We start from the raw sequence: 14,570 nt of genomic DNA on the forward strand, positions 1-14,570 counted from the left end.
CATCTGTTCAAACCTCCCGCTTGTGCGTGCGTGTGTGCATGTGTTGCTAGCCCGGCAAGAGGGCACTTAGCTGCAGTGCGCCGCACCCCTAATTGGTATTAATAAATATTGTAACCCTTTTCTTTTCGCCCCAAAATAGTGTCACGACGGCTATGTATATGTCTTTTATTTAACTAATTCATGATGTTTTGTTATTTAATAAGTGCAATCACGAACAAGGACGCTCCCTAGCGGGCGACGGAGGAACTAGCATGCAACTTCATTTAAACCATTTTTATTCATATAAGTAATTATTACAGACGGTCTGGGCATGGATGTAATGTACTAATTTTTGTAAAAGGATTTATGTATTTTTCAATAGTAACCCGGGGCATGCCATAGCTAGGTTGTAACGGTAATTGTGTTCGGCGCGAAGGGCGCCATGTTGCCTCCCGCAAGCCCTGGTCTCTTCCCAGTCTCCTTCTACAGCCGGCCCAGAGCGGACGTCTCTGCAGACACCCCGAGGACATCACCGTTGTTTCACCGAGAAGTAGTTCTGTAAATTAATTTTTTCAAATCGTTTTCTTTTTATCCTCGGGGCCTCTCTTGGTCGGAGAGACTGCTTAATTAATAATTATTTACTCTCCGGAGTTTTCTATCATCGGTGTATTAAGTAATGGCTTGAGGCGACCACGTGCGTGGTTCGCCTCCTCACCTAATTCAATTCGTGCCCCGGGCATTTTATAGCTGTATCAACGGAGGATCGTGTAAGGACGTGTATCGTGAGTAAAATAAAAACCAATTAACTGAGTCACGTGTTTCTGTGTTCGGGGGGCCACGTGGGTCCTTAACCTGTTCAGCGGCGTGTGGGACGCCCTGAGAGCCCACTGCGATAATTAGGAGCGTGCCCGACGCTGTGAGCGGGCTTAGTTTGGGACAGGTGTTGCGTAGAAAATCAGGAGGGCTAATATCTCACCGCACACAGGCCACGTAACGCCCTGAGTTAGAGTTTTCCAGCCGGGTCCACGTGCCCACTCACGTGGTGGCGCCCATTAATTTCCACCGATATTCCAACCTCAACACCAGTACGCCCTCAAACTGTTGGGCGTACTGAAAAATTGAATGCGAACTTCTCCCTCCTTGCAGTTACACATTTCCATCGCATTCACGATGTTGCTCCCACTTAATGCCATATACCGAGAATTCAGATGTTACACATCGAAAACTAAAGACCCTAAACTTTACATTGCCCATAACTGTAAAATGTAATCTGCACGTATAGCATAACTTGTAAGGTTTCCAATGAATTCTATTGGAAATGGACTTTTAATTTTTGTCATATCAGGGTAAACTGATGCATGAAAAAATTTGAAAACCTCACGAGGTTCCCTGGTTCCTGGTCCCCGGGGATCTTGTCCCACCTGCCCCTCCCTCCCAACAGCCCTGGTTGTTTGTTATGAGTACAAAAGAGCGCCGATTGGAGGATTTAGGTGCCCCGACTCAAGTGATTAATACTCGCAGCAATGGTTACATGTATATAAATTGTTAAATGTATTGTAGTATGTTATTTGGAAAGGGGGGGGAAGGGAGAATATTTTTCACATGGAGAATATGCCTGAATTTGTCTTGATGTTATGATATGGTTTTAATAAAAATCAATATGCCTACCTGTTAAGTTTGATTATTGCATTATGTCACATTCTGTTACTACTGACACTGTGAATTATTTATGCCTTAGGGCACACTGGTTCTACATAATATTCTCACAGAAAATCCCACAAGGCAGTACATTATTCAACACACTGTAATTATATGTCTGTGTGTTTATGGAATTAATTATGTATATTCAGGGGCGAAGCCAAGGGGGAGGGGTTTAGGGGATCTAACCCCCCCCCTCCCCTACCACTATTTTTTACTTATCTGAAAATATGCTAGCCAAAACCTACCCAGGCTTACTGCCATCACCGGCTACTGCACTGGAGGGGAAGAGTAAGCGAGCCCTACTGATTCTCCTTCCCTTCCCCTACCCCTGTCGCGAGCAGAAGCTATAAGGTTGTGACGCCGTGACGGGTCCCAAGTTTTCAAATATCTTACACCTATTGTATTTAACCAGCACGGTAATTATAAGCAGGTGGTGACTGGGTAACTCTTCAAGCAAGCTAAAGCTAATTGTTTCCAGGAATAGGCCAGTTCTGCAAAAACCTAAACATTTTTTATTCCTTTTTTTTTTGTCTTGTCGAGCTTTGAGCATGATTTATGATTTTGAGTGGACGTGCACAAGGCACTTGGATTGATTAAAATATCTTTAATTAATTTCTTACTTCATCACTAAAACAATTTTTTTATTGAAAAATTAATAATATTTTTACCATTACAATATTTAAAGTTAAGTACTGAAAACTGCTCAAATAGCACTATTTTACACCTTAAAATCCAAATTTTTCTGTGGAAGGACCCCCAGACCCCTTCGCTTTACTAGGGTGGGGGACCATGCTTCTTAACCCCCCCCCCCCCTTTCATACACAAATCCTGGCTACGCTACTGTGTATATGATTGTTACGACCGTGACATTGGCCGGGACACATGCAGGTGCAGAGCTGGCTGGCGGCTGCCGCAACATGAGATGCACCGCGCGCGCCTGGAAGATAACAAGGATTGTCGCTTTCCCCCCTCCTTCCCACCACACCCTGCGCTGCGCCCTGCCTTTGACACGTAACTGACACCGGACAGGTGGGAGTTATGCGAGCCACCGACACGTTTTTCCAGAGATTTCTACCATTTTGTCGGCGCGGAATGACGCGATATGCCTCGGCCGCTCTCGTGAGTTCTGGAATTGCGCCGGGGCCTATATATATGCCAGAGGACGCCGGCCCCTAGAGCCTGATGCGATTCTTCACTCCTTCCCCCTGCACCCTCGTAGCTCTGTTTTGCAGTTGCTTGCATGTGCTTTGATTGACATGTGCGGGTCGCTTTGTATAGTGCATCAACTCCAGAAGAGAGAGAGTGTAGTAGCTTCAGTGCCATGAACCCCTTAAAAATATTGAATAATAATTGTAATTAATTCATTCTTTTTCAACCCTAAGGTCTTTGTTCTGTTCAGCGAATGTATTAACACTTTATATGTATCATGTTTATTGACCGCCAAGTGGACTAAGACTTTCAAAAATGCATCCCTGGCTCTGCAGTAATTATTGTAGCATTGCAAAATGGGTCATAAGAATATTAAGAATAAGTTTGAGGTGAAGGATATTTTTTTTGTTGATATAGAGAACAGTTCAGATATGTTAAAAATTGTTATTAATTACTCTTTTTAAATTTCATGTAAAGTCTTAAAATACTTATTTTCCCGAGATATTTAATTATTAATTTGTGGGTTAACTCCAGCTCATAACTAATTTTGATATATGATTTCATTAATTGTTTTATTTAAGGCAATGGAGAAGATAATTTTACAGGACATAATTTTTAAACTAAAATTTTGAATGTGAATTTCAACTTCAATTGCTAAAATTTTAATATTATATTTAAATTAGTTGGGTAAATTTTGAATTCTATTGAGATTGTAGTGGAATAATTCGAGAACAGTCTGGAAAGCCCAGAAGGAAGAGCGGACAGGCGCGACACACTGGCGCCAGGAAGTTATTTTCCTCGTTGTAAATGCGTTGTTGGGGATTTACGCGTCACGTGGACGCATAGCTTTCGCGACGGTCTGGAAGGTTCTCTGGAGGCTACCACTAGCCAACCAATCAGGGCGAGTCCTGGCGTGGTGTGATGCGCTCGGCCGAAATTCCTTATTTGGGCATGTTGATGAATGCTGTACTGTGATTGGTCGGTTGGCCCACGGGGTTGCTTCCCTTGTCTTCACCTATACAAGGGAGGTAATCTCGTCTACTCAACACAGTTGTCGCTCGATTGTCGTCCAGTCCGGTCGCGTCGTCGGCAACTCGCACAATATTATGGAGTTGCACTAAGGGAAAATTTCACGCCTAAGGGCTGGGGTCAGGCCGTAAATTTTAACCTAAAGATTTTTTCGGAATCATGTAACTAGAAATTTAGGCCCTAGGCGTCGGCGACGGCCCAACTTCTCGCGACTTCGGTCAGTGCGCGACCGTACCTTGAGTTACATCGCTAACCAAGGGACAGTAATAAATTCTATTTTTTTTTGTGAGCGACAAGACTCAACGACCATCAACAGAAAAATGTCTGGTATGGTATGCATTTGGACCTCATCCTATCAAAATTCAAGGACTTCGAAAAAATTTGTAGAACAAAAACTGTGCAAGTAACAAAGCTTTAGAACCAAATTTGTCTGAATTGTGTTGTCATGTAACTGAAAAAACTATCGTTTCTTTGGTTTGAAACGAAATAAACAAAAAGTAATGCAATAAACTCTTTCATTTCCAATTTAAAACATATTTTGATGTAACTAAAAATTATCTGAATCGACCATCGTAATCATAAATTCTTAAAGAACATTGTTTGTATTGTTACATTTCTATGTGTTAGCCGGGCCGCAAGGAATGTAACATTATGAACAGCCAATATTTTGATCACCAATATTCCAACGTGTTTTTGTAGTTTAAATGACAGGGTTGAACTATGTCTTACTCTAGTAACATATACGGCACGAAGCAATTTAATTTAATACTCATCGAGGTGGGCGCAAAGATGCTGACCAGTAGGTAGCCATATTGTGCCATTTCCGCCCCAGCCTTATTCTACCATCCCCCAAGGCAGATCGTGCTCTCTGCACCCAAGGACTTATTAGCATCATTGATCTGTAACTTTGGTTTATATAATTTTATCATTGAAAACCTTTTATGTTCATACTCTGTACCTGTCTCGGGGGGAAGACAGCTGGAATAAATAATTATTTCCGACTTGGGGAGCTTTGAAACCAACTCAATTATTTTCCGTTCTGCTACAGGTGACCGAACTTCCAATATTCAGATTCGTGCTGAAGGATGTTTTATCCATAGCCTATGTTTTTTCTGTAGTAAGGATGTTTAATCAACAGTATGGAATTAAACATGTTTTAGCAAGAATAAGTCTTTGTTTCCAACCGTGTGATAGTGGCCTCCAGGTATCAGGTGCACGTGACCCCTTAAGATACCAGCAGATAGGTCAGAGTGTAGAGTGGTAAACACAAAGGGGGTAGGGGGAGAGGATAGGAGGATATATCCCCCCCTGAAGTTATGAAAATAAATATGCTGGATCTCGGTGAATGCAAGGGAAGATAATGTAACACCAAGGCAGTGATGCGTGTTGAGAACGATGATGTAACTGTCCAAACCCCTTGTTGATGTAAGTTTTTGGATACAAAAATTATTATTTTAATTTTTTTTTTAGATCCCCTCACAAAACAAATTCCTGTATCTGTCACTGGGCGTGTACCTGTGTCTGACATGCAGAGCGACCAGGTGTTGGCAGGTTAAGGTATATATTTTTTAAGGAGATGCCCCACATGAGCCACATCACACCCTGAGCATGGGAGTCTCTCTGGATCCACATGCCCTCTTTCATGTGGTGGCGCCCGTCAGCAACAACCGAGCGTGGCAAGCACATCCCAAGGAGGGCCCCCAACATCACTGTTACAGGGGCTTTATGTGTCTGTGACAGATGGCAGATCAGGCAGCATCCTTGTTCGGGTTGTGCTGCTTCAAGAAGGGTGACGTCAAGCTCTCGATGGGCACCGGTACCTTTTTGAACCTCAACACTGGTGATGAACCCCATGCTTCTGTTGCAGGTTTGTGTTTCCTTTGCTGAAGATACCGTAGGGTGTGTTCTTTGATACTCATATACAGCAACTAGTTGTTTTATTGGTCTCTTGAATGTCTATAGCTTTGGAGATCCCTGTTCAATCATTTAATATAGCAGTTAGTTAGGGAGAATTTTTCAGTAGCAATGCTGTTCCAGACTGTTGTTCTGTTTTGTTAGTTATTTCTATTCTTATTTTTATGCCCATAAGCAAATGCAAGAAGGAAAAAATAATTGTCATAGATATTGCAAAAAAATTTACATATCTGAAGATGTTCTGCAAAAATAACATAATCACAAGTTTTCTATTCTTGTAGCTGTGTGTTGAAGTTCAATTAAAGATTAGTTGCATAACCAAACTGTGATAAGTATGTAACTTGTAACTTGCTTGGTTGTTACTGTATTTGGGGCGTCTTTTTTTCTCTTTTATATTACATTTAAATAGTATTTATGTATTTATGTTCACTTTATATTTTTTTAAATTATCTTTTATTTGTAGTTTTAAGTGTTGCCAAGGCATCAAGCTAATTTTCATTTACTAATAGAAAGAGGAGTGCATTTATTGTGAAACGTTATTACTTTGCTGTGCAGGTATCTACCCCGTGGTGGCATGGCGAATAGGTGACGAGACTGTGTGCGTGGCAGAGGGAGCGTCCAGCGACACAGGCTCACTCGTTCAGTGGGCACAGAACATCGGTAGGTCCCGCACTTTATACCTCACACATTACTCGCATGCACTTATGTCTCATTTCTAAAGCTCATTTATTTTAATAATTAAATAATCTATTTTATAGTACTATGTCATAATTTTACTTTACATATATTTTTTTTTTTCATTCTCAAAAATTAACATTCTTACTTTACGCCAGCAGGCTTGGTGACTTGCAAGCGACAGTAAAAGATCTAAAATCCTGCATACCCTGGTTCAGCGAATTCTGTAGTAATCCAGCACTGTTCAAGCTTCTCACATTTTGTATTTTTCTGTGGATTCAACATTTGAAGTACCATCGAAAATGGAAGAAGTAGCCTCAAAATGGAAAAATTTTTTTCTAGGTAGCAATGATTAATTTTGGGTTTTTTTTATTGTCGCTACCTTACCCCAGTAAATTAAAAAATTGAAATTAAAAAATTAATAAATTTAAAAAATGCATTCACTGGTGTTTATATTGTCTCCAGTAACATCACTTGTGCGCCCGCCAGAGGCTCTCTAGGACTGGGCAAGTCAGGCAATCACCCGGGATCCAGCAGGGCCCCGCTGTTCTGTTAAAAATCTGAACGATAATGGGGGGAAAAAATTAAAATTGTTATTAGCATGTATAATTTAAAGTGCTGATCAATACCTATTTCAATTTAAATTGTATTATAAAGACTTTTTTTGCCTCCTATTATGATGAGATTTTACCATAATTTGATTGTAAGAATTTATAAAACTAATTGGAGGATCATTTAATATGAAAGAACATCAAAATTATGAGATAAATAAGCAAAAACATTGTTGTAATTGCTGAGTCGCTGGACTTCCTCGTGGCCTCGTCTCTAGTGTACTCGTAACAATGGCTGGCAGCTTTGCAGGTATTTAATTCTTGAACGATCTTCAAAGTAGTCTAGGGCCACCACTGCTCTGCACAATGGCTTCTTTGTTCTACACTCGTCCCTCTCTTCCCCGGGCTGGTAGAGATGACCTGACTGTCAGCAGTCTTACTGGCTTATCTCACTTATCCCTCTATTCCCCTTGTGTAAGGCTATTGCTTTATTGGCTGGCGAAAATAAGAGGATATTATTGCAATAACAAAACATAAATGTTCCTGTCTTTGGTAAACTTTGTCCAGAAGACATGTCGCTAACAAAATTATTTTATGTTGCATTAGTAAAACTTCTAACTTTATAACAACAAGGCACCGAAAATGGACTTTGTGCTGGCCGGTTTTACTTTAAAGCTGGGCATTATTCTATTTTTATGCTTGTTCTTTTGATTCTCAATTTAAAGTTGTATTTACCATTGAATGTTATTTGATTTGAGAGACGTCTATCTACTTAAAAAAAGTGTATATTACAATAAATATTTTATTATCTTAAAGTTTCCATTAGAAGACTCTGAAAAATGCATTTCCCGTAAAAATTTCTCTAAAACTTAATCATCACTTTGTGTTAACACTTAAATTTTTGTGGTAACACAACATTTAATATACTATTCCATGGTATCTTTTTATTCTCGGTACATGTGGCTAAAAGTTATGATTTTAACAATAAAAACTTTTTTTTTTTTTTTTTTTTTTTTATTAAAAAAAACAGGCTACTGACACATTGCACAGTCCACTCACTAGGAGTATGGTACAATTCAGTGTTAATGCTTCCTTTGGCAATGAGTAATGTTGTATATGTCCTCCTAAAGAATTTATTTATTCGGAAGAAGAACTGCAATTAGATAAATTCTAGTTAAAACTACTGATGTCCCTCGGCCTATGGTCCCTAATTCCCTGTTGTGAACTATCCTGATTTGTCCATGTAGCTCTCGTCGGTGAGGAAGTGAGTTCAGGCCAACGTGGCCGGGACTGGAAAGTAAGGGACCAGGAGGGAAATTTGCGTATGTAGAAGGAATGGTAGATGGTAACAAGGATAATACAATGCTGTCCGTCTTCACGAGCTCCTTTATTCCATGAAGAATCCTGTCGCAGCCTAGCCGGCACGTCGCGAAATGAGCGTCCTCCTCTGCCGCGACCCGGACTCCCGGAAACAAACACTTGAAGACAAAATGAGAACCGGCGGAACAGTGAATGCGGTCCCGTAGCGAATCGTACCGATTACGACAGTTCAGCGGTGCTTCGTAGCACGTACGCGACTCGTGACGTATGCGTAGACGACTCTATAACGATACATACAGATTAAGACGTAGGAAGGTCCAGACGTGCACTGCGTGCGTCTCGAACGGAATGAATGGCGAAGTTACGAAGACGCGATCTTGTTAACGAGGTTTATTGCAAGAAATCCTGTCACAGTCGGTAGACGAACGTTTCATCCACGCTGCGACCCGGACCCCGTACTACCTCTCGCGGAGCGGAACGAAGCAGGTCTGCCCCATGCGACTCCCAGCCCGCGCGGGCTGCGTAGGGGAGGAAGGGGAAACGGGCCGGCAGGGAAGACGCGACTCGCGTGGCGTGCCAGGCTTGCTGATCTACATGTTAAAGACACAGCATAAGCACTTAAAAATATATACAGAAATCTCTAAATGCAAAGTATTAAAAAGAAAAGGACATTATAATTTATCAACTAAAACGTAGACACTCGTGAATATTTACAATGGAACATAATGACAATAAATATAGGATATTAGAAGTTATTTACCAGACACAAGATCGCCTTTGGACGTTCCAGGGCGCACGCGGGTGCGTCCCTGTTCGTAGACACTGCACTTAGGTTGCACTAGTAATGCAAGAGAGGACGTTGACGAGGCATAACGGCCTGAAGGAGCCGAGGAGACACTTGGGTCGACGTCACTACGTATATTGACTTAGTTTGATTCCAGTGATTTATTATATGGTATTATCAACTTTAGCAAGTATAACAGTTTAATTCTCTACCCTAGATCAATTTTAGATGATGCATGATATAGTTATGTGTGTTTAGTTACATGTATGGTCCAGTTGGTGTTATTTATTGTCCAGTTTTGTGTAGTATTGTTTAGCATTTATGTCATTGTAACTAGGGATGGGATTTTCGAATCTTGGATTCGTCGAATATACCGAATCCTATGGATTCGAGGATTCGTAGGATCCGAGGTGGGATTCGAGGTGGGATTCGAGGTGGGTTTTTAAGAGTTTTAGGTAGTAATTGAAAATTGTAGTGCTGGGCGAAGTTTGAAAATTTCGAACCCGAACCGAACCCTTACGTTCGGTTCGGTTCGGTTCGAAACCTCTTAAAATATATTCGAAAAACCGAACGTTCGTTTAAAAAAAAAATAAGTTTTTCTAATTTTCTAACCCCCATTTGAGACCATTCACAAAACAGCTCAACAAAATTCTATTACTTGTAATATTCCGACTTTTATCGCATAATCGTCGCCTCAACAGTTTCAAGCGCAGACAAAATAAAAATAAAATTATTAATCGTCGCATAACTCGCATAGCATCTTTTCATATGGGCGCGCTTTGTTTTTTGATTACTTTAGAGAATTTTGTATGCATTTGTCGTACTACGTAATATAAACTATCGTACAAATGCCAAAGGTATTGTATATTATACCTTTAGCTATAGTGCGTATACGAGAAGTGTTGTAAAATCACCAAACATTGCGTACCCCATACGTTAAACTAAAGCGCTTGTACGAGAACTCTCGTATTTCGGCAAAACTAACGTGATCAAGTTAACACAAGACAAATGCGGTAGGAAATGATTACGTAAATTACGTATTTTAAATTACTGGGATGTATTTATTTTCTTTGGCCTTTTTGGTCATAACAGTCAGGTAATGAAAATATTAATATAATCTTGTGTATTAAAAGTACTGGTCCAGTAAATGTTACAGTACGGTACTAAGTTGACTAGCGTAGTCGCGGCAGCCATCATTATTTCTCGTGTTTTCTTTTTTCCGACGCAAATTTCTATAACCACACTTTTTACGTTACGTTTACAATACTATTGTTCTTGAGGTGATTTGCGATGAGCAGGCTAACGTCGTTGAAGTTTTACAAATTGAGAAAAGATAATGACGACCCGGATGACCCAGAACCACCCCAAAAAAACCGTCTAAAGTTTCTTCTAACGAGCAGCATTCTTCCAAGAAAACAGCAACTGCAGACAGCGGGTTTTGTAATGTAGATAGGTAACTTAATTCACACATTCGCCTTTTTTTGATGTCCTATTAAAAAGTTTTACTTATTAAAAATGTTAGGTTATGTCTACCACAATAATATGTGGATAGGTAACTTAATTCACATTCGTCTTTTTTTTTTATGTCCTATTAAAAAGTTTTACTTATTAAAAATGTTAGGTTATGTCTACCACAAAAATATGTTATGTGGCCTTATGCTGAATGTTCGTCATCTTTATAATATTTTTTTAAAATGAAGGTTAGTGTACACTTAAAAAGGAATATAGTCTTTTTGAAATTTAGATGTAACTTCTTCACGAATTAAAAGTTGGTATATATATAAGCTAAGCTATATAATGTTTTAATTTTACATATGGATGGAGAACCTTTCTTTCTCACCACTCAGTTAAAGACCAAAATGCTGGTCATCGGTTCATTTTAATTGAAAACAATTATTTCTGTATGAGGTTCGGTTCGGCTCGGTTCGAAACCAGAGAACTGAGGTTCGTCCAGCTCTAGAAAATTGTAGGTATACCTAAACTATATTATAAAGTTAACGGAAATGGCACAAACATAAGATAAACTACGCTGCATTTTGTCAATTAGCATAACTACTCTATCATTTCCAACTTTCAATAATATAACATTGCAGAAAAAAACGTAACTTTTTTTAAATGGTGTTTGTTATACAAACGTATTTTATTGAAAACATAGGAAGGATTAATTTAACAGAGAATTAGACAGATGCAAACTTACGTGTGTGGTTTTTGAAGTTATTTGTCTCTATTTTATATCAGGTGTATACACTATGCACTTATTTTATAATTTTATAAATACACATGTGATTTTTTTTAATACATAGGCCTATGTAATTTTTTAAAATAAATGTGTGATTTTTTTTAATAACATGTGGTGAAGCGAAGTGTGGGACTGGGATTCGAGATTCGATGACAAACACTGAGGATTCGAACAAGGATTCGGATTCGACCAAAATGTGGATTCGTCCCATCCCTAATTGTAACTATTTGTATGTGTTCTTATGTGATGGTTTTTGGTTACTTTATTAGTGTTTCAATTTGTGCCTACCGTCTAAGGCATTTTGTCATAGGTATAAATGTCACAATTATAAATAAATAAATTTAAAAAAAAAATTCTCCAAAATTGCTAACGCAGCTCGGCCATGGTTTTGAATGTGTCGAATTAAAGACCTCTCACAATGTAACAATCCAGACCTCTGGCTAGCTTGAGATAGGTCTAGATTACACATACATGAACACTTTAAAAGGTTTCGATTACTTAAATATTATTAAAGTTCTAGAAAAAAAATTGTTACTTTTAATGACTTTCTCTCAGACAAAAACTGTTATTCGTTTTTACGGCTTTTTATTATCTTCCACAAAATTTTTTAAGTCGCAATGGCAACCACAAAAAGATATACACTACAAAAAAAAACAGAAAAACAACAACTCTACTTGTGAAAACAACTTGGTTCATTACTTAGGCATTGTTCGTCAGTTAAATCCCATGGTTGCTTACAACCCACAGTACCAAATGCCAAGAGCTAATTGTCTGCTCGGTGTGACCACCAATTCACTAAAAAGGCTCCACTGGCACCTGGGGTCGTAAACTTCTAGTTTAAAGATGTGTAAAACAATGTTGAAAACGGCGTGGCCCGAACCACAGGCATGAAATTCTTTTCCCCACTTCATTAATTAGTAATTTGGTGAGCCACCACTCAACACAACCACTCTCGCCCACTGGGAAAAACTGCGCTCCTGATGCCATCAACAACCAACCACAGAGCGACTTTCGACCAATGACACATCATCACACATGGAAATATCAACCAATCACAGGCACATAGCAACAGCATCTCAACCACCTCTCAAGTCTTTCTCACACTCATAGAATTCATATCATCATCACTGTCTCTTTCTATCCTGATTTCCTTCTCATGAAATGTTGCACCATCCTGCTTTCAGACAAAGAACAATAGCAAGTAATACAAAACAATTACATGAAAGTTCACAAAAACGTAAATGAGTTAGAACAAATAGCTAAAAATAGCTTTAAGTGACTATCTCAATAAAGTAAACAAACCATCAGTAATATTAAAAAAGTTAAATTAATGGAAATTATGTTCATAAAACATGTTGCAAATGTACAAACTACTCTTAAAAGAATAAACAGCTGTTATTTACATCATACCAGAAAACCTAACGAAGCATTGAATATGATCAGAAAACTTAATAAATGTTTAATAAACTCATTTAGAAAGTGAGGAGCGCAGTAGATTGGGTTGCTAGAATAATGTTATAAAATTCTAAAATTCATGGTAATGGTGGGTTTCGAACCCATGACCCCAAATATATAATTTGCGTACGTTCACCCTGAGGGCGTACGGTGTTGAGATGGGAATATCGGTCGAGATTAATGGGCGCCACCACGTGAGTGGGCACGTGGACCCGGCTGGAAAACTCTTAACTCAGGGCGTTACGTGGCCCGTGTGCGGCGAGATATTAGCCCTCCTGACTTTTTACGTCACCTGTCCCTAACTAGGCCCGCTCTCAGCGTCGGGCACGCTCCTAATTATCGCAGTGGGCTCTTAGGGCGTCCCACACGCCGCTGACCAGGTTAAGGACCCACGTGGCCCCCCGAACACAAAACACGTAACTCAGTTAATTGGTTTTTATTTTACTCACGGTACACGTCCTTACACGATCATTCGTTGATACAGCTTTAAACGCCCGAGGCACGAATTAGATTAGGTGAGGAGGCGAACCACACACGTGGCCGCCTCAAGCCGTTACTTAATACACCGATGAGATAAAAACTCCGAAGAGTGAATAATTATTACTTAAGCAGTCTCTCCGACCGAGAGAGGCCCCGAGGATGAAAAAAGAAAGCGATTTGAATAAATTAATTTACAGAATTACTACTCGGTGAACCAACGGTGATGTCCTCGGGGTGTCCGCAGAGACGTCCGCTCTCGGCCGGCTGTAGAAGGAGACTGGGATGAGCTCATGGCGCCCTTCGCGCCGAACACAATTACCGTTACAACTTTGCTGTAGCGTGCCCCGGGTTACTATTAGAAAATACATAAATCCTTTTACAATAATTATTAAATTACTTCCATGTCCAGACCGTCTGTAATAATTACTTATAAGCATAAAACAGGGTTCAAATGAGTTGCATGCTAGTTCCTCCGTCGCCCGCTAGGGAGCGTCCTTGTTCGTGCTTGGACTTATTAAATACAAAAGATCATGATGTTATTAATTAAAAGACACTCACATGCATAGCCATCGTTACACTGTTTTGGGGCGGAAAGAAAAAGGATTACAATATTAATTAATATCTATTAGGGGTGCGGCGCACTGCAGCTAAGCGCCCTCTTGCTGTAGTTCGTGGCGCGCAGTTTGAATCTCACACGGCTACGTACGTCACTACACAAATGCCGGGTAGGAAAGGTGGTGGGAAAGGGAACGGAGGATGATCAGGCTCGTGGGGCGAAGCCCCGGCTGACGTCAACCCCTTGAGGAATAGAAATGTAGCTATCAATATTAAAATTATAACTAACTTGCTACGACAGTCATTATTATTGCATGCTTTGAGCTAATTCTTTAGTACTTTAACGTATGTACATACCTATAATGTTTATATAGCCCGTCCATTTTCATAAGGTGATTGTGATTTACAGGTCTTATAAACAGTGTTGCTGAGTGTTCAGATGTTGCAAGATCTGTTGAAGACTCTGATGGTGTGTACTTTGTCCCAGCCTTCAGTGGTTTGCAGGTTGGTCACTGCAGTGTTTACATTCCTACGAACTTATAGTGTGTATTATGTGTATGTATGTATGTATGTATGTATGTATGTATGTATGTATGTGTGTGTGTGTGTGTGTGTGTGTGTATGTATATATATATATATATATATATATATATATATATATATATATATATATGTATTTATTGTTACGAGTGGGTAAAATGGGTTTGTAAGGATAGCCCAATTAATTTTATACAGTTTT

The 14,570-nt window shown here is 39.6% G+C and overlaps 1 protein-coding gene across 2 annotated transcripts in view; it reads left to right on the forward strand.

The window, feature by feature from the left end:
• Positions 1-14,570, forward strand: part of LOC134542334 (putative glycerol kinase 5) — a 47,069-nt gene that overhangs the window by 17,688 nt on the left and 14,811 nt on the right. For both annotated transcript variants that reach the window (XM_063386484.1, XM_063386485.1), the window contains exons 6-8: positions 5,599-5,725; positions 6,328-6,432; positions 14,241-14,335. In XM_063386484.1, the coding sequence (XP_063242554.1) occupies positions 5,599-5,725; positions 6,328-6,432; positions 14,241-14,335 (327 nt within the window). The remainder of the gene's footprint in view (positions 1-5,598; positions 5,726-6,327; positions 6,433-14,240; positions 14,336-14,570) is intronic.

Source organism: Bacillus rossius, assembly GCF_032445375.1.
Source record: "Bacillus rossius redtenbacheri isolate Brsri chromosome 4 unlocalized genomic scaffold, Brsri_v3 Brsri_v3_scf4_2, whole genome shotgun sequence".
NCBI lineage: Eukaryota > Metazoa > Arthropoda > Insecta > Phasmatodea > Bacillidae > Bacillus > Bacillus rossius.